The 24,085-nt window shown below is 50.4% G+C and overlaps 8 protein-coding genes across 8 annotated transcripts; 4 read left to right on the top strand and 4 right to left on the bottom strand.

Moving 5' to 3' along the window:
• The first annotated feature begins 537 nt into the window (after positions 1–537).
• On the top strand, positions 538–2,542 carry BU25DRAFT_405080 (beta-lactamase/transpeptidase-like protein). Its single transcript, XM_033699692.1, has 2 exons — positions 538–1,110; positions 1,333–2,542. Exons 1-2 carry the CDS (start codon positions 564–566, stop codon positions 2,415–2,417), a joined length of 1,632 nt encoding a protein of 543 aa, XP_033567328.1. The 5' UTR covers positions 538–563; the 3' UTR covers positions 2,418–2,542.
• Positions 2,543–3,882: 1,340 nt separating this feature from the next.
• BU25DRAFT_416419 (glycoside hydrolase family 31 protein) lies at positions 3,883–4,483 on the top strand (the record flags this gene model as incomplete). Its single annotated transcript, XM_033699879.1, has 3 exons — positions 3,883–3,895; positions 4,029–4,144; positions 4,271–4,483. 3 exons carry the CDS (start codon positions 3,883–3,885, stop codon positions 4,481–4,483), a joined length of 342 nt encoding a protein of 113 aa, XP_033567329.1.
• Positions 4,484–5,694: 1,211 nt separating this feature from the next.
• BU25DRAFT_405082 (uncharacterized protein) lies at positions 5,695–7,524 on the bottom strand. Its single transcript, XM_033699693.1, has one exon. The coding sequence runs from the start codon at positions 7,279–7,281 to the stop codon at positions 5,833–5,835; it is 1,449 nt and encodes a 482-aa protein (XP_033567330.1). The 5' UTR covers positions 7,282–7,524; the 3' UTR covers positions 5,695–5,832.
• Positions 7,525–7,681: 157 nt separating this feature from the next.
• Positions 7,682–8,506, bottom strand: BU25DRAFT_405083 (uncharacterized protein). The gene is made up of 3 exons (XM_033699694.1): positions 8,427–8,506; positions 7,996–8,369; positions 7,682–7,924 (listed from the first exon to the last, which is right to left on the bottom strand). The coding sequence occupies exons 2-3, from the start codon at positions 8,170–8,172 to the stop codon at positions 7,865–7,867; spliced, it is 237 nt and encodes a 78-aa protein (XP_033567331.1). The 5' UTR covers positions 8,173–8,369; positions 8,427–8,506; the 3' UTR covers positions 7,682–7,864.
• A 4,100-nt stretch (positions 8,507–12,606) lies between these two features.
• On the top strand, positions 12,607–14,525 carry BU25DRAFT_380243 (uncharacterized protein; the record flags this gene model as incomplete). Its single annotated transcript, XM_033699625.1, has 4 exons — positions 12,607–12,829; positions 12,879–13,531; positions 13,587–13,904; positions 13,965–14,525. The coding sequence occupies 4 exons, from the start codon at positions 12,607–12,609 to the stop codon at positions 14,523–14,525; spliced, it is 1,755 nt and encodes a 584-aa protein (XP_033567332.1).
• Positions 14,526–16,450: 1,925 nt separating this feature from the next.
• On the top strand, positions 16,451–18,437 carry BU25DRAFT_355206 (MFS general substrate transporter). Its single transcript, XM_033699570.1, has 3 exons — positions 16,451–16,798; positions 16,846–17,239; positions 17,289–18,437. Exons 1-3 carry the CDS (start codon positions 16,663–16,665, stop codon positions 18,355–18,357), a joined length of 1,599 nt encoding a protein of 532 aa, XP_033567333.1. The 5' UTR covers positions 16,451–16,662; the 3' UTR covers positions 18,358–18,437.
• Positions 18,438–19,150: 713 nt separating this feature from the next.
• On the bottom strand, positions 19,151–20,816 carry BU25DRAFT_328489 (anion exchange family protein; the record flags this gene model as incomplete). Its single annotated transcript, XM_033699524.1, has 3 exons — positions 19,151–20,486; positions 20,532–20,619; positions 20,699–20,816. The coding sequence occupies 3 exons, from the start codon at positions 20,814–20,816 to the stop codon at positions 19,151–19,153; spliced, it is 1,542 nt and encodes a 513-aa protein (XP_033567334.1).
• A 956-nt stretch (positions 20,817–21,772) lies between these two features.
• On the bottom strand, positions 21,773–24,017 carry BU25DRAFT_355212 (uncharacterized protein; the record flags this gene model as incomplete). The annotated part of the gene is made up of 3 exons (XM_033699571.1): positions 21,773–22,933; positions 22,984–23,488; positions 23,539–24,017. 3 exons carry the CDS (start codon positions 24,015–24,017, stop codon positions 21,977–21,979), a joined length of 1,941 nt encoding a protein of 646 aa, XP_033567335.1. The 3' UTR covers positions 21,773–21,976.
• Positions 24,018–24,085: the final 68 nt, after the last annotated feature.

Raw genomic sequence — 24,085 nt, forward strand, 5'->3', positions numbered from 1 at the left:
TGACCATGAGCAGGGCTTTCGCATTGTGAGCAAATCAGTACCTGCTGGAGGAATCGTTGCTCAGTCATCGAGGCTCAGGCATGTAGTCCGAACATAGTCTCACAGCCAAATCTGGCCCATTCATGAGCCATTGGAACTATGCATATGGACTGTTTTCATCAAGCCTATGCTAGCTCAAACTCATACTAGTTCCAAGTCATACTCAGTGTGTGTTACTTACACCGGTCGGAAGTATTGTAAGACTAGAGCTGCCATAGCTGGTTGTCCGGCGAGATGTATGGCGTCGCGCGCTGCGAGGTCATGACAACCCGCGAAACGGGTAACGACAACATGATTCGAGATTTGTTGAGCCTTATGTGACACTGCTGTAAGAATGGTGCTAGAACGAGTGCGTCTTACGTTGAAGTGTTGTGTATGGTATGCTTGCCGGCCCGACGCGATTGTTGTTGCCTGGGTCACGTGCTTACTGCCGGTGCTATCGATAAGGCGCGAGTCGTACCCTTAAAAGCACCATCTTAATCCCACGTTTCGGCTGTCGTGACCCTCAACGCGCAATTGTCACGATGAAGCTTCTTTTTACCACTGTAGTAGCTGCAGTAGCTAGCGCCAAATGCTATGAACCTACTTTTGCCCACCCTCTGCCTGAATATGACGCTAATGATGCGCTCCTCAAGCATGCCTTCGCCGAAATCAACACAGCTATCATATCAGCTGTTGCCGCCCCCGAATTCTCTGCGACATCTTTATCTGTAGAGATCACAACCTCAAAAGAGACCCTATGGTCTAAGCACCATACAGCGAACGAACGAAACGCCTCTCGCCCTGATATACCCGAAGTCAATGGTGATGCTCTCTACCGAATCGCCAGCATCACGAAAACGTTCACTGTTTTGGGTATTCTGTTTCAAGAGAAGGCGGGTAATCTGAGTCTAGATGACCCAGTGAACAAGTACATCCAAGAGCTGAAGGAGGACCAGAATGGGACTTTGCCATGGAAAGACATCACGCTGCGTAATTTGGCCAGTCAGCTAAGTGGCATACCCCGCGAATGTGCGCTACATGCCAAACCTTGGCCACTTGTCTCCTGGAGTGGTTGCCAGACGCTTGAAGGTACGAACATTAATTTTTGGTAGTTGCTCAAAGCGATTTGATCAATTTTGAGAAATGCGGTGTGGAAGACCCCGTCACATGGGGTCTACCGCCTGTGTTAAGGGACGGTCTCATCGATTGTGATGAGTACTCGCCCAATTATGAAAAAGTTTGCTATGAGGATGGTGAGGATTACAGTTCACACATCCGACCTGGGACCTTTGCTGACGTACTTTGTTGCAGACTTGCTCGGTGCTGTCAAGTCGCAGATCCCCATTTTCGCACCAAATCAGCAATCCACGTACTCCAATGTCGCTTTTGAGTTGCTTGGGATAGTACTTGAGCGAGTCGCCGGACAAGACTATCGATCGTACATCGAAGAGGCAATCTTCAAGTCTCTCGATATGAGCAAGAGCACACTCTCTGTGCCGCCTGACGAGGCCGGCGTAATCCCGTCAGGTGACCACTATTGGGATGTCGATGAGGGTATTCAGAGCCCAACGGGTGGCATCTACAGTTCTTCCAAGGACTTGTCCAAGTACCTTCGTTACGTGCTTACCCACTACAACGGCCTCACACATGCTTTGAACTGGTTTAATCCGGCATCTCCTTCGCGTGGATTGAGCTCGTTCTATGGTATACCATGGGAAATCTTCCATACCGATCGCGTACTGCAAGACTCCCGTCGTACAGTGCGCTTCGTGACCAAAGGGGGTGGACTACCAGGGTACACTTCAATCATTATTCTCGCGCCCGAGTACGACCTAGGCTTTACTATCTTGGTTGCTGGAAACAGCGAGCTGCTTTTGAAGTTGCAAAACATCGTCACCAAGTTCATTCGCCCAGCGGAGCAGCTTGCAGTCCAGCAACTTCAGGAACGCTACGCGGGTACATACGTCAGCTCTAACTCCAGTCTGAACTCCTCAGTCACACTGGTTGCGGATCATCGCGGCCTTGTTGTGACTGAATTCATCTCGAACTCTTCTGACATTCTCAACCTTGGCTCCGTGAAACATTGGATCCCGAGGCATGGCTTCGCACAACTTGTTCCAACACTACTGTATCGAAATGCGCAAGACCAAAAGGGCGAAGAGTGGCGTTTGCAAGCAGTCGAGAATCGCGACCACGATGAACGTGCAATCTGGGACGATTTCTGCATGACAGATATCGAGGGCCCGTTGTACGCAGCTGTTCCCATCAACAACTTCGTATTTTGGGATCAAGGCCAAGGGGAGGGATTTGAGACTCTTGAGCTCAGCGCGTTCCGCACGAACTTGACGAGAGTGCCTGGAAAGGGTTTGGTGGAGAAGGAGAATATCGAGTTGTAGCTGACGTCATGGCAGTGCTTCAGATACGAGGTACGCCAAGATGTGTATAGCCGAGCTTATTTCATCCAAGCTTTGCTTGAACTTCCCGAAGGGTGGTCACCTTACCACAAAAATATCGAAGTGGACTTACACAGTCGAGTACTTGTCAACGTCACCAGAACGCGTCTACTTGTGCGGTTTGCTATGCCGATGTCTATCACAGTGTCTTTAGAAGCTGACTATGGCGCCTCAAAGCTAGTACAAGATGTGGGGAGAGCTTCTGCAATTCCACCGATCTCGATGGTTCTGAACTGATCATCATCGCTAATTCTATTCCACAACCTGCACATGTGGTAAGGTGATGTTCATCACTATCAGCCGGAGTAAAATGGCGTTCAAATTAGGTTTCCACGATCAGGAGCCGAGTTGTCATCAAAAACAGTGCACGTCACGGCTTGCAACACTGTATAAATCCTCATGTATCAGGAGAACGGAAATTTACAAACCACTCTATGGTCTTCCTATCCTCAGTAATATCCGACAATGTGGAAATCTGTATTGCCCGCATTGATCACTGTGGCCTCAAACACACTTTTCCCCTTGTTGAAGTTCAGTATCACACTCTAATGAATACAGGTCAAACTACGCTCGACCAGCCCCCCAGGCCCCAATGGATGGCCTCCGACATCGACACTAGCGTCTACATTCAATCTTGCACCCCAGTGTCACACCTAACGTTGTCAACACAACGGCACCTACAAGGCGGTTAACGTCGTGACTACCAAGAACACACTTTCTGCAGGCCTCACTCTTGCTAGCCCTGTCTGTAATGCATACGGTAATGACATCGCCGCCGATCTGACACTTGAAGTACAGTATCAAAATACTGCTCAGCTGAATGTCAAGATTTACCCCAGATACACCGCACCGTCCAATAGGTTCTTGTAAATGTCGGATGACTCTCTCAGCCCATACTGATCCATACCTACTGGATGTACAACTAACAGCAGCAACCTGCTCTTCAATTGGAGCAACGAGATGAACGATCAACTAATCGATGCGAGCATGCATAGCACGTATCTTGTGTACCACGAAACATGCTACGGCAACTGCTCTTCCAAGTCTCCGGCCAGGAATGGCTCTTGCACCCAGATCGCTTGGTCTATCGCACGATTGGTGGCAGCTTCGATTTATACTTCTTCAGTGGCCCTTTTCCTACGGAAGCCCTGGCTCGGCGTCATCGGCACACCCGTCATGCAGCCTTACTGGGCGCTTGGTTTCCATCAAGTGCGATGGGGCTACCAAACCTGGATGATTCTGCAAGATATCATCGATGGCTATGCGGCTGCAAACATCCAGCTCGAAGCTATTTGAAATGATTGGAATTACTTGTTCCAGTATCGCATTCTCTTAAGACAACAATACATACCCTGTGTATGAAAGACAGGCATTCCTTGTAAAGTTACACACAAACGGGCAATACTGAATGCCTATTTTGGGTAAAATCCTTGCATATTTTGTTGCGCTCCCGCAGCGATTCAAAAAGGCCGACCTTTCTGACCCTTGGCTCCTAAAAGCTATATAGACCACAACATATTTGTTCCGATTCAAACTGACATTAATTACATCCAGACGTATACGTACCTGCTCCGGGTAACTTGACTGGCGCCAACCCCACGTACGACCGTGGCAAAGCTCTCGGTCTTTACATCAAGCTCGGAGAAGACCATAATGACGACTACACCAGCGTAAGTAAGCCTTTCTGCAGCCAGAGACATTACTGACGTGGACTCCAGATTGATTGGCTGGGCTTCAACTTATGGCCAGACTTTCTGCATAAGGCATCACAGGACTTTTGAACGAACGAGATATAGTTGTACCTTGAACAACTAGCTCGCGGTGAGACGATGCTGCGTGCCTTGTCGTGGAACTTCCCTGACGATGAATCGCTGAAGAGCGCTGACAATCAGTTCATGCTTGGTCCATTAATCTTGATCATGCCGGTCCTGTTTCCGCTCTTACGCGCCTGCCAAGGCGTCTTTGTCACGGTTTGGGGTGCTCCTGCCTGTCGTACCTCACCTCCATGAGAGTGACTGCCACGTCACACTAGCGTTGTTTACAGCTACTCACCTATATATACTGTTCGTAGCTTCACTCAATACAACCTCAGTACAATCTTCAACTTCTTCCCCTTGCGTACAGTTCTTCACTGAACTCTGACAGTCTTCCTAGGCGTGCCGGACACGCGCTGGTATGACTGGTATACATTGAAGGAAGTGCAAGATCAGCCAGGCCAAAACCTCGACGCTTGATACGCCACTTGAGCATATTCCTGCGCACGTGCACAGAGGCAGCATCATGGCAAGTCAGACGCCAGGCAACACGACCAAGACTACAAGGACGAACCCCTGGAATTATGTCACGATGCAGGACGATGATAAAGGCGTTGCTAATTTACGAACAATTTTCATTTGCCAAGTCGACTCTGACGGCACATGTGTCCAGGTCATGCGAGGATTCGAGGCAAGCCTCTGGACTTGCAACAACACTATGACTACTGGGGGCCCTTAACGTTGTGGACTCCTCGGTCCTTTAGAGAAGTCAAGACCCACATAAGGCTTGCAAGGGAGGAGCAAGAGGCGGAAGAGCACGTGATCAAAAGCCTCGGCTGCTTCGAGTCTTGTCACTGCCCAGAGAACGTTTCCTCAGTCCTATAAGACCAGTTGAATTGGTCCACCAGCCGTACTTCTTCACAACGTTGATTTATTCCACACAGCCGTAGCTCAAAAAACAAAATGACTGTGCTTCCCAAATGTTACCATTTATAAGTTTGTCGTTATTAGTTAGAGCAACGGGCGGCTCGTGGTGTAGTGTACCAATGTAGTAGTTTTCTGAGGAGTATGATGAGTAGCATTCGAAACCTGGAGTAGGATTGAGCACAGAATTCATGTGTTTTGCCCGGATTGGGCAGAATTTGGTCATATGGTTGTGCTGGAAATAGCACAACGTATGAGATGATTTTTGGGGCTTCAAGATGGCTAGAGGATGTTGAGGTGGGAGAAGGAATAGAAGATAGGAAATAGATAAGATGTGCAACATGCCGTTTGACAAGAACGGAAATACTTATAACATTAACTTTTCTGTTTAAACTGCCCTTCAAGGCAAAGTCGATTTAACGCTATCTGAATATGCTGAATGAAGTATGACGCTTTGGGTCTGGGGTTGGAGACGGCGGGCAGGATGACGAGGCATTCAATACAGTAAGGCACATCAACTTCGTTGCCAAAACTGTAGAACTGTAGATTGTACATGAAGGCTAACTCAGCTACTGTATCTTGCTATGGATTGAACTTCCAATCCCAGGCAGGAATGGAGAGCTCTCATCTTCAAACCAGTGCAAATCTCAAAACGAAGTAACCTAGTCCTTGAAACTTGGTTACACTTTTTCTTCGTCTCTCCGCACTCGCCTCTTACCAGTAATTGCATCTTGCGCCGCGGCTAAAACTCGCTTCAAGATCGATGCGGCGGGGTAATTGTCCTCCATAGCAGTAAAGAATCTTATATATAGGTTGAGCTTGTCATTTCCCAACTTTCTTGCCTCTGGTCGTTTGGAATTGGTAGTGGTCAGATATGTGACCATAGCTGGGATTACGAGTGGGACTGTAACTGGCGCAGCGTACACAGTGGTATTGTCGTAGAGGAAAGCTTGCATGATGGCGGTGGTGCTGTCGGCAGCTTTGCCCGAGACTTCTTCCAAGCCACTGGCTCGAGCCAGTGCGATGATTGCAGCATATTGGTGGAGTTTCAAGTGCCGGTTGACATGGGTAAGTAGGAATGTCGAACTGCTGGTATCCTGAACGTTGATTCGGCCTTCGAAAAATTCAGCTTGCCAAGGCGATAATGTTTTGTTGGTCATGATGTCGCGCAAGACGTTACTGGTAGTAATCAGGCTCTGCCACATACTCACGAATCCCGCTGCCTCTTTCAGAGAATATAACTTCTTATCATGCAACGTCAACTTCGTAAACTGGCAGTCCGTCTCTTCGGACACAGAATAGTAGCAGTCTGATGCTTCGATACGAAGTGGTCTACCCATGCTAAAAGCCAGCCATACATCGCGGATCATGCAGCAATGCCATATATTGCGCCACAAAGATCGCTGCTGAACAGTGACTTGTGCATTAGCTGACCTGACCTCGTGATGAAGGCCGAGCGTCTGCGCGATGCTGAACGCTACGCCGGTCCAGTACCAGGACTGCTTCACGTCCTCAGTATCCGCGAACCAGAAGCTAAGGAGGAGAGCTGATTGCACGAGCACAATCTTGTCGTTTTCCTGGCTAAGATCGAACAGCAACTTGGCGCGGTTCGCATATGCTTCTTTGCATGCTTTCCGTGGCAAGGTTGGAATGTAGCTCGCACTGACGGAGAACATACTCCATAGAAGTAGCAGATTTATCCCTTCGAGGCCGCTAACAGCGTAACCTTGCAAGAACAACGATCCATCTACGACTGGAAAAGTTGGATGAACAAACAGGAAGTACGCTTCAAGAAGCTGTTTGCTTTCAGCTGGGAGTGTGAAACAACCTTTAGCTTTGAGATATTCGAGATCTTCGGCAGCAAGCGCCTGTTCTGCTGTTGCGGGCACGTGAAAGTGGCGATCGATTAGTCCGCCTGTAGCGTCGAGGATGTCGCTATATCCACTCTCTCCAATAAAGATAGGCGCAATCCTTGAACTTGGTTCCAGTATTGCAGCTGCAACGATTTCGACAGAATCTGGGCGTAATGACGGTGGTAGGGCGGGAATCACGTGATCTCTATGATTGTCGGAACACGTGCTGGTAGAACGCCACGCTCTCTTTCGACCGCTGAACTGGGAGTGAGACATATAGGCGATAGGAGGGCTCAGATATGCTCACCGGTACTGCTTCCTAGCTCGAATCTTGCATCCCTCGTCCGTTTCTATGCATCTTGAGCACGGGATCCCGGTCGAGTCGACATCACAGCGAATCTTATGATTATGGCAGAACTCGCAAACGTTGACCGCGCGTTTCCTTGGCATATTCAGTATATTCGGCTCTTTCGTGGACTGTCAAAGGAGTGATATTTGAAGTAGGGCGGAACGTCCGGAAGGATTAGGGCGGAGCTACGACGCAGCAAGATGGCTTGCCAAGGATTTATTCATTTATCTAGTCTTACTCGGCTGCAGCCGCGTGTTATGCGCAGCTATGCCCGGTGCAGCTGGCGTAGCTGACAGCCGATGCGCCGCGCACATAAGTGTTTGCAAAGACCGTGTGACGGTTTATGGAGTATGGAGGTCATGTGTGCCACGTGTGTTGGTGATAACCCGTGACTAGAGAAATGTCAGCCTATTATTTCTCTCTCAACGATTATTATAGCAATTAGGGTGCAACTTTGCTACAAGGTGTAGGTAGACGTTGAGAGTGTAGTAGTCTACTTTATAAGTATATTTACAAAGCGTGTTGAAGCAATGCTTCTTGCAAGCAGTTTAATGTGGTAGGGACGCAAAGGTACAGCCTGTTGGCTTATGTTTATGTACGCACAGCAGGATCAGAACTACGCTAACTTTTCGTGGCTTCAGTTCGCTCACCACCTTGTCAATCCACTCCCACACTTCAAACAGAGCAATATTGTCAACTTTCCAATTAAAGAAGCTGTCAGAAGCCACTAGCGGGTGATTGGCTAGATCACCAAAGCAACCGCGGTACCGTACACTTACAACAGCTTGAAAATCTTCCCAGCTAATGCCCTCCTCCATAACCTCTTCTTCAGGGCAAGGATCACCAGTTTCCTCAATTCCAACATCCTCATACTCGCCGCCTCCACCGACTATATCCCCAGCTTATACGGCACTTGCACGCTGGCTGAGTTCGATCACTTCTCCAGGAAACTCAGGTAGCGTGCGCGGACGCTTTGGTGGACAGTTCGGTAGACGCTTTTTCAATGAGGTAGATGGTGAAGGATTCTTCCCAGCTTCAAACTGTGTGGTAGGGTTGCGCTGACGTTTCTTAGAACGCACTGGTGGGTGCAACAGGCGGCTCCTGTGTGGCTTCCAATGCGACGAAAAGCTTCTTTGAACAAGGATCCAGCGTTGCAACGCCAACATTTACTAAGATAAGCTGTGGCAGCGTGGGCCGCTGTAGTATACTGATAGCTACGGTAAACAATAACGTAGGACGATCGGGTCGATGGAATACTGCGCTAAGTTGCTATCTAGCTAGAAGAAGACGATATATACTGGCCCTGTAACGTGCTAGTCCATAACAGTCTAAGCAGGGTAATCGGGTCTCGTAAGGACCGACTGACACCGCAACAGACAACAACTACTGACGGTCTAATAGCTGTACAGGTCTTGAAGTTAGTTGATAAGATCCACTTCCTAGCAGATGATGAGCCGAAGCTCATCGTCTGCCACTAGCCCCATCAGGAGTCCCATATCATTAAGTTGTAGTGATCTGATGTGTCCTTTTCGTAGCCAGCTGCTACTGCATTCAATCCTCTCAATGTTGCGGCATGTTAGGCTTGATCTACCCCATAAGCATGTACGATGTGCACCAGAGAACTTACGTTCAGGCTCTGGTTATTCTTCAGTAACGGACAGAATAGATATTGATATTCTGCTCAGCCGAGGATACCGTTCCCTTTGTACTTTACGACACCACGATTCTAGAGGTGTACAGTCGATGCGGAACGTATGCGCGTGTATAAAGGCCACAAAGTCATCGTCGTTGCGGGCATCTTGTGTTATGACCTCTATATATCCTATAATCGACTTGAGAATGGCACCACGCGGGTTCGAAGGCCCTAAAGATGGCGACATGCACTCTGGAATACGAGGTAAAACTACAGGGAGTTGTACATCGAATTCCTCCTCCCAAATTGTACTGACAGTTTTAACGACCAGCTCTAGCCAGTCTCTTGGCCAGTCCCTCTCGAAGTATGCGGTTCGACGCGCGGGACTGAGCAGGAGTGTGGCCGGATAGACGGGAACACTACTTTCCAATCAGATGAGGTGATCCAAATAACCCCTAGAATGCCTTCATGCTCGGTCATAAACGTCTTAATCTTGCTTTGCAAGCTTATGAGCTTGGTCTATGATTGTGTATCAAGATGCCCGCTTAGTTCGATCGTCAATCCCTAGTCATACGCGCCTTCTTATCCCGGAGATCGGCATGAATGGATGATGTAAGGAGCTATACAAAGAGGTAGTGTAGATATGCAATATAGGGATGTTCCGAATGCCAGAGTATTCATCAGGCAGAGCGCCCTAGGCGCTCTGTCTACCTCATCGCTTCGTATGCTTTTGCGAGGGCTGGCATTGTCGTGCTCCATTTGCAGTCATATCTTTTACCACGGGTCTCCGCTGCTGGAAGTCAAGGATATTGAAGTACTGTGCGTTGATCTTCTCCCTAGGTACATCAGCGGAAGCCACGAGGGCTGCTTAGAGCCTGCTTTGAAGATGCAAGGAGGAAGGCTTGCACAGAGAGGTTGATGAGTGGCTAATGCACGGGATGCGACGTCTCTTAGAGTCGGAATGTGTCGGGGTGTGGATCGTGAGTGATCAGTACGCATGTGCGGAAATATTGAAGGATTGAACTGAGGTTGTATTGGGTGAAGCTACGGACAGTATGTATATGTGAGTAGCTGTAAACAACGCTAGTGTGACGTGGCAGTCACTCTCATGGCAGGTGAGGTTCGACAGGCAAGAGCGCCCTGAACCGTGACAGAATGGGTTTTAGATGAGGTAAGTACTAGGAATGGGGCCCAAAATAAGCTTAGGGTGACCTCGTACTCAGCAAACAGCTGTCGTGTTTTGGGGCCATGGCGGTCATTCCGGGCGGCGTTGTACGGTGCATGATTAAACTGTGGAAGTAAGCAGTGCGCTAATTTGTAGTGAGTGGAGCCTCAGCAAGGAACTTGCAAACATCAAATAATGTCGCGGCACCGCAGCGATACAGAAAGGCTCACCTTTCTAACCCTCGGGTCCAAAAAGTTATGTACACCGCAACAAACAAAAAGGAAGATATTAGTTCGCCACGTCACTAGAAGCGACGGCATGACTGGGTGCTGCTGCCATAATGTAGATAATGACAATTGAGGTCCTGATCATCCCAAGGCAGCGCGTCCAACAGGCCATACTACGGCTAGGTTGAAGGTAAAGGTGGCCGTAAAGTAATCGAGGCAATGGACAGCCGTGGCCGTAATGTACCATGGGTAGCAGATTAACCGTAGTAAGTTACAGTACGGCTGTACGGATCATTTAAACGAATTTGTATAGGGAAGGATACACTATTAGGACTTGCAAAAGATACTGACCCCTCTGTTTTCCTGGTTACTGTTATGATGAAAGAGTGTGTTGTATGAGTGAGGAACCGGAATTCCCCTGTCAGGGCACACTAAAAAATGTAGTTACCCAATGAACCGTAGTTCTTCCCTGATAAGTTCAACCGTTACTTCCCTGCCCATAGGCAGCCGCTTCTCAACAGTTACTACATACACGAGGCATGCACTAGGTGGGACCTTTGGAAGCAAGAGATGACCGGGGGATATATATGTGAGTGCTAGACCCTGACCCATACTTTCACCACCACTCGCAGACTCTAATCTCGCCAAACCTGCCATCACACATAGCATCATTGCTACCATCTCTACCTTCTTGCTGTCACCACTACAAATTGCCTGCTCTCTCTCATCACAACATTGGAATCCATTCACATCATGCCTTCAACTATCAGATCCAGCAAGCTATTACAACCACATTAATACTAATATCAGCCCTAAGGACAACGATGTTGTGTAGGGACTGATTGTACTCAGAAAACTGGGGTGTTAAGTATCTTTTGCAACTCACCGATATATTTGTGACAGATTCGATGCGCTTCCATGACCCATACCCTAAGCCCTATTACTCATGCGCTCATTTTACCCCCTTTGTAAAGCTGTCATTGAGATTGAAAGGGCTTGTCTTTCTTGTTTATGTCGTGTTCTTGGAATGGTCCGAGGAATGGTTTCGGTACTTTCGGTACTTTCGGTACTTTCGGTACTTTCGGTACTATCGGTTCAGACTAGTGCAGGCTAAAGCATGGCCATATAGGAACCTAGTGGGAGGCAATAATAGCACAAAGATATGAGAATTACAGAACACATTCAAGCCCTGAGGATACGAAGGCAGATACGTGCAGACGAACCTGAGCACTAGGGGGGGGCTGTAGGTATTGCGGACGCGACAGATGAGGTAAGCACCACTATGAGCCACAACACAATAGTAGATAGAAACGGGATTTTAAAGAACAAACACAGAAACAGATACGTCACTTGAGGTAAAATGTACATAGGTATAGATAGAAGCCAGACCACACGTAGAGGCAAAAGGGCAGCTAGTCATACTTTTGGTGCGGTGAAGTGGGCGTGCTGATTTATTGGGCAATGCTTTGGCCAAAGCTCTGCATCCGGTCATAGCTGCGAAATTGCCGCTGAGCCTGAGCAGAATCAATCAATCACCAACTATGTAATAGTGGTGGGGTAAGCTCGGACGAGTTGAGGGTAATCCGTAAACAAACCTCGTCGGCTCTCGCCTGAGAAGCTAAATGTAGCCATCTGTGAAGAAGAGCGACCCCGCGTTGTCGCAAAAGACGTAAAACAAAATTCAAAGAGCCATGGCAGTAAAAAGTTAGCGCAGCGATGCTTCACTGACATTTTCAAGGAAGTATTTCAGGCTGCCCAAAGCCGATCTCTATGCATACGTCGCAAAAAGACGCCAAGCGCACGGACCCGACCGTTATCACAAGAATCTGAAGGAAATGGCGGATTGAAATGACGACTCAGGAAACGCGGACAATTTGGTAATGGCCCTGCTACCTCCACCGACCTCCGATACTTCCGGCCATGCATCATATCTTAAGCTGCCTCGTCCGTAGTCGCCTCGTTCTTGCTCTTTACCCAGAATTCAGCGTTCTCACTCGGTCGAGCTTTGTATCCTAACAGTCCGCGCCTTCCTCCTCCTCTAGTTTCACTCTACCCTCAGCCTACTGCAGCTTAGTACAACAGGAGGTTGCGCCACGTTCAAGTTGACAGTTTTACGGATGAGTTATTGTAATACCTCAGGTCTACTAACACGATACGTTTGAGACGTTGTGATACAGCTTTTCTTCTCGCATATCTACTGTTGCACGTCTCAACATACATGACGCCAATGCGACTACTTGTTTTCACAACCGCAGCGCTCCTTCCTCTGGTGGCTGCTCACAGCAATGAAAAAAATGATGGGCCAATGGATATGAACATGGAGGCGCCGCGACCACAGATGAAGGACAGTGGAGCTCTGCGAAGCTATTGGAGTTTGTCCGAGCACACAGCTCTGATGTATTGGCACATCGGTCTTGAAATTCTTACCTGGGTTGTCATCTTGCCAGTCGGTACGTAAACCATTCTTTTCCCAATCCACACATGCGCTGATTTTTTCAGGTGTCATGCTGAGCATTGCCCACTCACGCCTGGCTCTTGTGTCTCAATTCATATTCCTCGTCGTCAATGCTTTAGCACTTCTTCTAGGCTTTTCCTACAATCACCAGACGCCGGAGCTGTACAAGAACAACGTCCACGGCAAGATTGGATGGATAATCACGTGTATCGCTGTCGCATGGGTCGTGATGGCCTTGATTCAAGTCTACACAGCTCGTACGAAGACGCATTCCTCGGAAGACCTTGAGGATGACCAACTAAATGTCGCAAATATGGCTCGTTACCAGCACGTGCAGAGCTTACGATCCTCAACACATTCCAGATGGTTAAACGATTCGGGCCAGGGTACTGACCAAGATTCAGCGTCCTTGTACGGCCACTCGAGGTCGCCAAGCATGGAGTCGTCTGAAGAGCAGTTCATTGGGCAGGACCGCAGATACACGCCAGATGGTACGGATAATTTCGACGACAATGCTGAGAATCGTGAATTCAAAGGAACTGCTCTGGATAACTTCCTTTCGCGCAACGTTGCACGCTTCGCGGTTGGCAAGCCTCTGAAGGTCTTGAGGTTGCTTTACGTCGTAATCGATCGTACGATTCTCGTTCAGGGTTTTGTTGCCATAACCAGTGGTACTGTAGTCTATGGTGCCATCGGGGTAAGTGGCTGAAAAGATTTTCTGCTGCAGATAGCACGCTAACGAGTACGTCTAGCATGACGGAGCCATCTTCAACGTGCTGGCGCATTATATCAAGGGTGGGATCTTCTTCGGATACGGTCTGCTCACCTTGGGCCGATGGATGGGAGCATTTGCTGATTTTGGATGGGCGTGGAACGTGAAGCCGCCCATGGAAGTGGTGGGCCGTCGGCGGGCGGCTATACCTTCTGCTGAGTGGACCGAATCCTTCGTCATTTTTCTTTACGGATGCATCAATGTTTTCCTTGAGCATCTGGCAGCTTGGGGAAATGCGTGGACTGCGCAGGATCTAGAGCATGTTTCGATTTCGATCATGTTTTTTGGTGGTGGTTTGGTGAGTGGTGCCGTGCTGTTTCTTCCTTTAGTGCGACCATTCGCTGACACACCGTCTTAGTTGGGCATGATCATCGAATCGTCTAAGATGAGAGACCTCATCAATGGTTCAGTTGCTTCTGCACAGTCGTCTTTGGAGTTCCACGACAAGCCGTGGGAGCCGCCGCGGCAATACCGTTTCTCGATGAACCCGGTGCCCGGTCTAGTCATCCTGCTTCTTGGAAAGATGATGTCGAGCCACCACCAAGCGTCGATGCTCTCCGAAATCATTCACTCGCAGTGGGGGAGCATGTTTATGGGCTTTTCTCTTGCACGGGCGCTCACCTACATCACCCTGTACATCTCGCCACCGACTTCCTATCTTCCGTCACGCCCTCCGACCGAAATTATTACATCTTTCTGTCTTATGGCTGGAGGCATCACACTCATGGCGAGCAACAAGAATACAGTCACCGCGCTGGAGTCCTACGACCTCGACGCCATGTTCACATTCACCGTCACCATGGGACTTGTTGCGCTCATCATGGCTTGGACCGTCGTCACTGTTGCCATCAAAGGTTGGGCAGTGCGACGCGTGAACACTAGCCAGTTTGCCGAAGCTAACGCTGGAGTGCTAGCTTAAACAATGGCTGGCTCCGCTACAGTGGGCTCCGCTAGCATCATCACCTGTAGCTCTCTCGGGTTGATTTCCTGAGGCATGGTAGGCTAGACTTTCGGCAATGGAATACTGTTCCGAAGAAAAGTTTCCCTTAAATTTTAGCACGTAGACCTTTGCTTCCTTTGTGATGTTGCGTTTGGCCATGTTAGAACACGCCAAGAGCAAGGAGACGTACCTATCGGTACCTCTCAACCGTATTTCATACCACATGCTTGAGAGTTGCGTGGTTTCTGGATGCCCTTCTCCTCAACTCCACCGCAAATAAGAAGGATTCCAGTAAAGGAAATCTTGTTCGAACACTCCTTCAACTTGTGAGTATTGAATCACCTTCCTTGTAACTCCTTATGGTAAGCGTCAATCACCCCCAGGTTCGACACTCCTACCGAGTGGGCAGCTATCCAAATACTTCTTTTTCCCGAAGACAAAACCATCCCTCTCACCTTCTAGTCTGCAACCGTCCTGATCTATAACCCTCTGCAAACGATGCCAAATCATGAGCTCTGTAGGAGTCAATGTACAGTGCATGTTTGCAGACCTCGAAGCACAATATTCGGACAGTATCATTGGACTCATGAACAATTGCGCAAGCGATAGTGGCATTTCTGTGTGCTTATTTTGGCTGGCAATTGATGTAATTGAGATAATTAAGATGTTGAGAGAGTTGATGTTGACAAGCGCCCCTGCGCTAGCCGAGGCACCCGTTGCTGTATGATGCAACCGCGAATCCAAGCTTTGTCATATAGGAGATTGCAAGGTGTTGGGTGCGATCGAAGGACCAGAGAGCGCGGGAGTCTGACAGCTTGCTCTTGTGGAAAGACGCAGTCAGGATCGATAAAAGTATTTTCCTGGGCATCTCAAGTGTGGAGGCAACGACTCAAGAAGCTGTAGCACAATTGATACAGCTTTGAGATTACACTTATAAGCCTTATTGGTCCTTAAAAGCTCATAATTTGGATACTCGTCGACAAGCTTCTGCTTGCTAACTGACTGCCTGATTGCCCGGCTTTTGCACGACAAGACAACGGATAACGATCGCCCATGCGTCTCATGAGTCGATGCTGTGTGATAGAAGTAGGCTGACTACCGTTCAGGCATTCTGAATGCTTCCGATAATGCCTAAAATAGCGTTTATGCTTGGCTTGATGGATCTTGGAACCACAGCTGTGAGTAGGAAAGAGCGACTAAGTGAGACTTAGTCTTGCTTTCTTTCCTAACTAAGCACACCGCATCAAAGTTCCTTCATTCTTTCTACACCTTAATGCAGAGCATCGAAACATGCTCAGCACTCATCTCAAATGCCTCAGAGGCATCGTTGTTGATAGGTGCAAATGGGCCGCTCACCCTGCTAACCTGGCGCTGATCGCCGTCAGCCCGCATCCCCACCCTACAAGTCCGAAACGGCCGTCAGCCACGTTACACCAGTGGGTCTCCACCCAGTCTCCGCAAAGGTCAAGCTTCAATCTGGACACCTACGAGACGAACTTTGCCTTGAGTGGTTCGCTTCTATGATCATCGATACTCACAAATAGCAATTGCAACAGAGAATTGTGCTCCAGTGGCCTTCGTCTTGTGTAGATGCGCACACTTGCAGAATCATGTTTTCAAGACTGAAGCCATCCCAACAGTAGTAGCAGTACATGTTTGTAAAAGGTAAAACAAGATCGAGGTACAAACCACTGCACTGGAAGGCCCACCGCCCCTCGCTTCCCCGAAGCAAGCATCTCTCACATCTCAGCTTTCCATGAGCTTACAATAGCTGCGCTAGCGAAACACCACCAATATCTGCGTAAGTCATGACGATATTGGGGACCAATAGAATGTTTGAGAGTAAGTGCAATTAGTTAAGGGGGTTCCTGGCACCATGTGTATGGGTTGCTGGCGCCATGTGTATGGGTTGGAGTTCAATCAGCACTCCTACAGATTTCCGGCGCTGTGCCAATCTTCGACAACGGTGAACGATCAGCAAGTAAGCCCTACATATGACCAAATGCCTCTCTCTCCGGCGAGATACATATAAGCCATGGTGATACCTTCATATTCTTCGAAGCCCAGGACCACCAAGACACTTACCCAACCTCACTGACGAAGGACCACCATCAACATGGCAACTCACGCCAACATTGAGCTTATTCCGGGCACGGAGATCATGAATGCAGATGGCAGAGCAGACAAAGCACTGATCCCTCGACCTTCTTCGGATACTCGTGATCCACTCAACTGGTCGAAACCATGGAAACGTACGTACCGCCTTTGAATTCCCTCTGCTCACTAACACAGGCTGCAGTCACCGTCGTTGTCAGCCAGTCTCTGTTCACCTGGATCTCTGTTACTGGAGCCCTATCTATTGCACCTATGTTCCCTCTACTTGGCAAAGAGTTCCACCTCAACAACAACCAGCTGGCCATGCTCACCGGTATCACTGTCATCACACTAGGCTTCGCCAACTTCTTCATTGTGCCACTCAGCAACATCTTTGGACGCCGGGCTATTAGCTTAGTATTCTCCGTCCTCATCATGCTGTCTTGTGTCTGGCAGGCACTGGCTACGTCCCATAGGAGCCTTCTGGCTGCAAGAGCTATCAATGGTTTGGTGTGCGCAACCAGCGAGACCATCCCAGTGCAGATGATTGCCGATGTCTTCTTCCTGCATGAGCGCGGACTGTGGACTGGAGTGTACTTGTGAGTCAACCAGCATCTGCCACTAATGTTCCCCGCTGACATGTCTCAGCACAAGCTACTTCATGGGCGCCTTTCTAGGTCCCATTATGGCCGGCTCGATCGCCGCCCACCACGGCTGGAAGTCCTTCTTCTGGCTTGAGACAGCACTCTCCGGCGTCTCCATTATCCTGGTCGCCGTCGCGTTTCCAGAAACGAAGTATCACCGCAGCCATAGCTCCACCTCATCCAGCCAGTCCTCTCTCCAAGGAAAGAGCGTCGCCTCCGACACCCCACCAGACACGCAACTCGAGAAACAGCAAACCCGAACCGAACTGAACGCCCTCGAAACGACAGCCCACCCCACGGGCCGCCCCTCGCGCTCGCAATTCTCACCCTTCCAAGCCCCCGACCCGCGTTGGAAAGCCTTCATCCTGCGCGACACCCTAACACCCCTCAAATGCTTCTTCAACCCCATCATCCTCTGGGCAGGACTCATGGTCGCCGGCCCTGCCGACCTACTCCTCTTTTTCAACTTGACCGAATCCCCCGTGCTCGCTGCGCCACCCTACCTCTTCCGCCCTGACCAAGTCGGATACACGAACTTCGCGTTCGCTGTCGGCGCGCTCTTCGGTCTGGCGACTGCAGGCCCGTTCTCGGACTGGGTTGCTGCGCGCGCAACGCGAAAGAATGGGGGCGTGAGGGAGGCGGAGATGCGACTACCAGTTCTGATACCGTATATGATCATCACCATGCTGTCCGCGATTCTCGGGGGGCTCGCGTACCAGAAGCAATGGGCCTGGGGCCACATCATCGTATGGGGCTACGGACTCGCGGGTCTGTCTGTGACGACGGTGCCGACTATCGCTATCGCGTATGCGATTGATTGCTACAAGCCGATTTCAGGCGAGATCATGGTTGTTGCAACGGTGTGTAAGAATTTCATTGGGTTCTCGTACAGCTACTGGGTATTTGATATTGCGCACACCAGTAAGGATGGTTGGCTTACTCCGGCCATGATTATCTTTGCGTGTGTGATAGGTCCTGCGGTCCTGGCGATTCCGCTGTACTTTGGTTTGGGCAAGAAGCTGAGGATGTGGACGAGGCACTCGGATGTTCATCGCATGGAGGAGTTGATCTAGGACTAGGGCGAGGAGGTTGTACGCTGGTATGTTTCGCGTGCGAAGTATCGTCATTGCTGTAATAAACGTGCATGTTTCCCGCTCTTCCGAAACCGCTTGTGCACACATAATCGAATCCTTGATCATCATGCCGTGTTATGAATGGAGATCAATCAGGTTCATTGGCACCATGAAGGAACTGCGTCAGAAAGCCCTTGGATACCAAATACCTTATCAAGACGCTGTCAACTTGCGTTACCTGTCCTCAACGTATCCTAGTCGTTGTTGTCCTTTCTGAGGTAATCAACGTATGCTACCGGTACATGGAAGACTTACTCACCTCTCCCAGCAGCGGAGGGTGACTCCAACTGGGCCGAAGATTACGCTTCAACGCGACCGACGGCGGTCCTGGAATGTAAGCGTCAAACTGCTCTCTATGCTCAATAACACTCTTCCCTCGTTTGCGTGGTGAGTCGATTTCAGGACGCGTACATCTTGTGTGAACAAGGCGGGCATGATCGTCGTCGCTACAACTAGAACTGGGACGATGGAAATGGATGTGGTGAATTGTAGCTCCGGGCATGAAAGAAGATCGCTGTACAGAGCCAGTTAGAAGAAGGAAAACAAAACAGATGCCGAAGTGGACGGGGCCGCCATGGCGATTTGCGCAGTTGCTACTCGCTAGGAGACACGACTCGGAAAGCGTATCGAGGACTGGATAGCTTGCAGTGAAGACCAAGGAATAGTGCCCAGGTACGTGCAGCATCTTGTGGAAATTATTTGAATTCCATTTCGGATTGGAAGTAAGCCTATGTTACGACTTGTGAATCCTATCTATCTCCACACTCTCACCGCTCCTGAAACTCGTCCGCCGCCGACTCGCGCCCCCAACACTCGCTCTCCGCTGCCTCAGCGCACCCTCACTCTCGCCCCTCTCAGCCTCCTCAAGCGTCTCGTCACTCGAGTCGTTATGCATCTGCCCATGATTCCCGCCCACACTCTCCATTGTAAACGGACTGGCTGTCGGGGCATCTAGAATCCTCAGCTCAGCCTGCGTGAAGAGGCGTGGCATCAACAAGGTTCTCATAGGGATGTATAAGAGAATGAACACCGGAAACCCAATTGCAGCAATAGTCTGGGTGATAGCAAATGTCGCGCCAAATCCAACCAACTCCAGTCCTACGAATGCCCATACCACCCACTTCCTGGTAATTTGGGACAGAGGCTCGGAAGGCGAGATGAGTTGGCAGTCAGTAAAGAGGAACATGAGTTTCGCGGTGATACCGTTTGCTTCGAGGGCTTGGATGCCCATTACGAAAAACAGGCCGGCGAGTACGGCTTGTGGGATCAAATGCAGGACGATGAGTAAAGGACCGGACATAGTGCCGAGCGTGAGAAGGCCCTGTGCGAGATTGGATACGCGCTGCTCGACAACGTGGTCTGTGATGCGCTTCGTGTAACCCTTTTCGTCGGTCTCGGTGCGTGTCACGCAGAGCGAGGTGGTGTGGAAGGGCGCCTGCGGAATCAGGCCGTTAGGGAAGGGAATACCTAGCAGGCCCGCAACACCTGTTGTCAGGCCGAGGAGGAAGATGTCCCAGTGGAAGCCTGCGGGTTTTCGCAAGGGAAACTCGGTGCCCTGGGCGATGAGGCTGGAGACGTTGTGGTCGAACCAGAAGAGGATTGTGAGGAGGATGGCGAAGGGAATCGCGAGGAACACGTCCGAGACGCTGATGTCCCAGAAGTGGATGAACCAGCCGCGGTCGGTGGTGGGGAAGAAGGATTTTGAGGTGGGAAGTTTGAGGAGTTCGATTCCGGACATCTTGCCGATGTGCACGAAGCCGGTGAAGAAGACTACGGTGAGGGGTGTGCCGTAGTCTTCGATGAACTTGCGGACGTGCCGTGGGAAGAGTGCGGATTGGCCGACAATGCCGCAGAGGTAGGCCACGACTGTGACGAGGAGTGCGATCATGATCGATAGATATGCCGAGGCATCGCTGACTTCCCACTGGCGGGTCAGCACTTGGATGCCTTTTTGCAGGTAGATGAAGGCGACGTAAAATCCGAAGATGTCGCAAGAGAAGCGGGTGACGTAGCGAAGACCGTTACAAGAGTTTGTAATGGCAAGGATCCAGTGGAAGATCAGAGCCCATCTACGTCTGTCAGCAGGGACCCGAAAGCGGAGAGTGGCAACATACATCCCAATCCAGCACATGAAGGCGAAGTAGTTCGTGCCGCGTGGTGTTATGATGTCGTATACCGTGTAGTTGAAGACCGTGATGGGGCCTAGCCCAGTGTCAGCAAGATGTTGCATAGCCTGAGCGAAGCGAGTTGTTCCTCGCTCAGTCTTCGTCAGATAGCTTACCTGTAACACCCACAATAACCAACGGCTGCGCAGCGAACAGACTAAACACGACACTCCCCAGCACACTCGCAAGCAGCACCTCGTTAACACCAAAACTCATATCCGTCTTGACAAACATATCTAACGAGAAAGCCAGCGCGGGGAGGATACTGTGTCACATCAGCCTCTGTTCTCAAATAAAACCCACTATCCGTAACTTGAAGAGTGATAATGCTGCGCATGAGATACACGTTCAGAAGTGCTTATACAATACTAGGTGCGGTTGGGAAGTGCTTGGGAGGTGCGCAAGATCGTGAATGAAGGTGGGTATTGACGTACTTTGCGAAATACATATACACCGTAGCCGGCACAACGCGATAATCCCACGCGTCTTTCCAATCACTCAAAAAGAACGGCGCTCTTCTCTTGACATCGTTCACCATGCCAGAGAACAGCGTTGTCTTCCACCACGCATCCTTGCTTTTGTTCTTGCTCGTGTATGTGGCATTTTGTGTGGTTGGACGGTTGTTTGATGTCGAGATTCGTCGTGAGGATCGAGACTTCCATGATGCTGGGCGACTGCGGTGAGGTGAGGTGGGCGAGGTTGCGCTCGAGCGGCCATGGCGCTCGGTCGGGACCGTGATGGTGTCGTCGAGAGGCACCATGATGCGCGGTGCAGTGCTCGTCGCAGCACCCCCTATTCTCTATCGAGAAACCGAAAATGGCCTACAGGAGGTATCAAGAGTTCAAGAGAATACACCAGCTCGCCATGTTAGTTTCTGTGAGCTTGATATAAGTCCTGGGCGCATCGCGCGCCGCCGCGGAAACTAGCCGGCAATAAAGTCGTGGTCCTCGGCGGTGAGAGCGAGACATGACGTTACAAGGGTCTGGTGGGGGAGGAATTTTGTGGACGAACAGCTTAGCAATAACACCACACTCTTGATTATTGTCACTACGACCACGACGCATCAAAATCTGTGAGCGCTGAAGGCATCCAGCATATCACGAGTTTCATTCAAACTTATCTGCATGGTTTGCAGTATGTATTACATTTATTTTGCAAGACCGCAGTTTCGCTCCATCTGCCATCGAGATCGAGAGTGGGTCCACCCAGGCTCATGATCCGTATTTGATGCTCGCAAAGATGCCCGGGCAGAATTGCACGACTCAAAAGCAACCGCAATGCATGATCGTAAGGCATGCATCAGGTCACTCGGACCATCTACCAATAGTAGCGTACCTGTAGGGCCGTATTAGAGGTCATCAAGCGGCTGGCTGCAGCCTTTGGTGCCGTGTAGCCTACTTGAGGTCGATGAGGCATACCTGAGGGCTCGATGTGTTGTTTTCCGATGCATTGTTGGAGGCGCCACGGCCGTTGGTGTCGGATGGCGTATCAGAAGATGTATGGGCGGGCGCAAGCTTAGGCGGGCTGACTGAGAGAGGTACAGGTGCTCCAACATCATTGTCCTGTTCATGATCGCTCCAACCGTCAGCCTCTTCATTTGCTTTCTGCTGGGCCTCCTCCAATGCCACTGCAAGCCTGGCTGACTTCTCGCTGCTCCTCATACTGTCGAGCTCAGGTGACCCACGTATACTCGCTTCGCGAACGCAGATCCCCAGCATGGCTTGCACAGTGAACACAGCGTCATTGCCGGCGTTGTGCAGCTTGTACCCGGCGATGTCGAAGTCGTACAGGATCTTGCCCAAGGACGTAGGATTCTGCTCGCGGCGCCAGACACGGTACATGACGGCGGTGTCCAAGACCTCAAGCAGGTTCTCGACCTTCATCGGGTCGTAGCCGAGGTTCTGAAGGTATCTGACGTCGCCCAGGCTGTCGTGACCAAGAAAGACGATGTTGCGTTTCTCATTGAGATCAACACCCCCCATCAAATCGCAAAGACTCTCGACACCGTTGGTGTGGTGTGCGCCGAAAGGGGACGAAAAGCAAGCCGCAACATGTGCAGGTGCTTCAGCCAGCGAGACGATCGTAGACGTGCCAAAGTCGAAACCTTCGGGTTGGCCATTAACAAACTCCGAGTTGACCAAATGCACGTGCTCCTTGATCCGGAAGTGACGAGCGCGGATCAAGCCTCTCCAGTTCTCGCCATCCTGACCAGGTGCAATGCTCGCCAGTTCTCTTGTGTCTAGTGTGGCGACTCCTACCTCTGTGATCTTGTGATGGGCGCGCTCATATGATTCGACATCAACGCATACGAAGACCGTGGACTGGTCAAAGTCAAAGGGTGCTGGAAGTGTCTAGAAGAGTCAGTACGTGCAGCGAGGCTGGATCTATACGCTGTACGTACTGGATCGATCGCAGGTGGTAGACCACTTTGGGTTTGAGCGTTAGCTGCCGGACTTGGACGCAGACCAAGGTAGCGTTGAGCGCGCTTGAACTGGTCGGCCATGGTCTTCTGCTTCACCAGACGCTCTTGCTGCTTCCTTGCCCTTGTGGCCTTGTTCTTGGCCCTCTGCGCCTCGAAAGACTCTTCAATCAGCTGTTTGAAGGCTTCGAGAGTGCGCTCGCCAACTGGCGAACTCTCTAGTTCTCCTTCAGCGCGGAAGTCGTGATCTGGGGCGTTCTCGACCATGTTGTCGTAGTCTTCGCGAGATCGTGAGCGTCCAAGATATCGAGGTGTACAGCGTGGATGATCGGGGAACCGACTGACGAGGGCGTCCTCGCGCTGCTGGTCAGTGATGTGGAGGCCAAGCCTGAGGTGGTCGTTGATCTCACCGAGAAGGGCTTGGAATTGGGTTTCGCGAACGAGAACGAGAGGTTTGGCGTAGTTGACGATATCCCAGACGTAGTAGCTATGGTGAAGGTAAGAATGAGACACTCGGCCAAGGTGATAGCCACTTACAGATCCCACTCACGTGCCCAGAACTTGCCCTGGTCGAAGAAGGCAGACGCAATGTCCTGTGAGTGACTCGTGTTGCACCACTTGTAAGGGTACTTGGACAGAGCCACTATTGGTGTGTAGTGCTGTGTAGCTGGCGCAAGGTCGCCGCAATTGAGCTCTATGGCAGGTAGAGGAGCTGCTGGCCTGAGAGGAGTTGTGGTGATGTTAGGCTTGGGCATCGATGCCGGCTTATACGAACTTTCAGCGTCCTTGAGCCAGACGGAGCGGCGGTCAGTATTGGGTTCCTTGGTGATTGGCTTCCGTTGAGGCTGTACAGGACCAGCTGCTGTTTGGTTGTTTGGTGCGTCAACGGGCTCAAGTGCTACACCGCCTGAGGTGTCACTATCGCTGACTATTGGCTCTGGTGCTCGGTCAAGCAGTGCATCAAGGTCAGCTTGAACGAGCCTGCGGAGTCGCTCGAGACGCGCTGTCGAAGCCATGGTACGGTGTAGAAGTAGTCAGGGCGCTTGAGAAGAGAAAGGCAGGTTTGCTGGAAGTAACAACAAAC

This window comes from Macroventuria anomochaeta (assembly GCF_010093625.1).
Source record: "Macroventuria anomochaeta strain CBS 525.71 unplaced genomic scaffold BU25scaffold_1, whole genome shotgun sequence".
NCBI classification, from domain to species: Eukaryota; Fungi; Ascomycota; class Dothideomycetes; order Pleosporales; family Didymellaceae; genus Macroventuria; species Macroventuria anomochaeta.

Coding starts and splice junctions, on each gene's coding strand:
- BU25DRAFT_405080 (XM_033699692.1), top strand. CDS start 564: ATGAAGCTTCTTTTTACCACTGTAGTAGCTGCAGTAGCTAGCGCCAAA. Junction 1,111..1,332: donor TGGTTGCCAGACGCTTGAAG/GTACGAACATTA, acceptor ACTTTGTTGCAG/ACTTGCTCGGTGCTGTCAAG.
- BU25DRAFT_355206 (XM_033699570.1), top strand. CDS start 16,663: ATGGCAACTCACGCCAACATTGAGCTTATTCCGGGCACGGAGATCATG. Junction 16,799..16,845: donor CTGGTCGAAACCATGGAAAC/GTACGTACCGCC, acceptor CACAGGCTGCAG/TCACCGTCGTTGTCAGCCAG. Junction 17,240..17,288: donor CTGTGGACTGGAGTGTACTT/GTGAGTCAACCA, acceptor GACATGTCTCAG/CACAAGCTACTTCATGGGCG.
- BU25DRAFT_405083 (XM_033699694.1), bottom strand. CDS start 8,172: ATGGAGGAGGGCATTAGCTGGGAAGATTTTCAAGCTGTTGTAAGTGTA. Junction 7,925..7,995: donor TTGACAAGGTGGTGAGCGAA/CTGAAGCCACGA, acceptor AACAGGCTGTAC/CTTTGCGTCCCTACCACATT.
- BU25DRAFT_405082 (XM_033699693.1), bottom strand. CDS start 7,281: ATGTCTCACTCCCAGTTCAGCGGTCGAAAGAGAGCGTGGCGTTCTACC.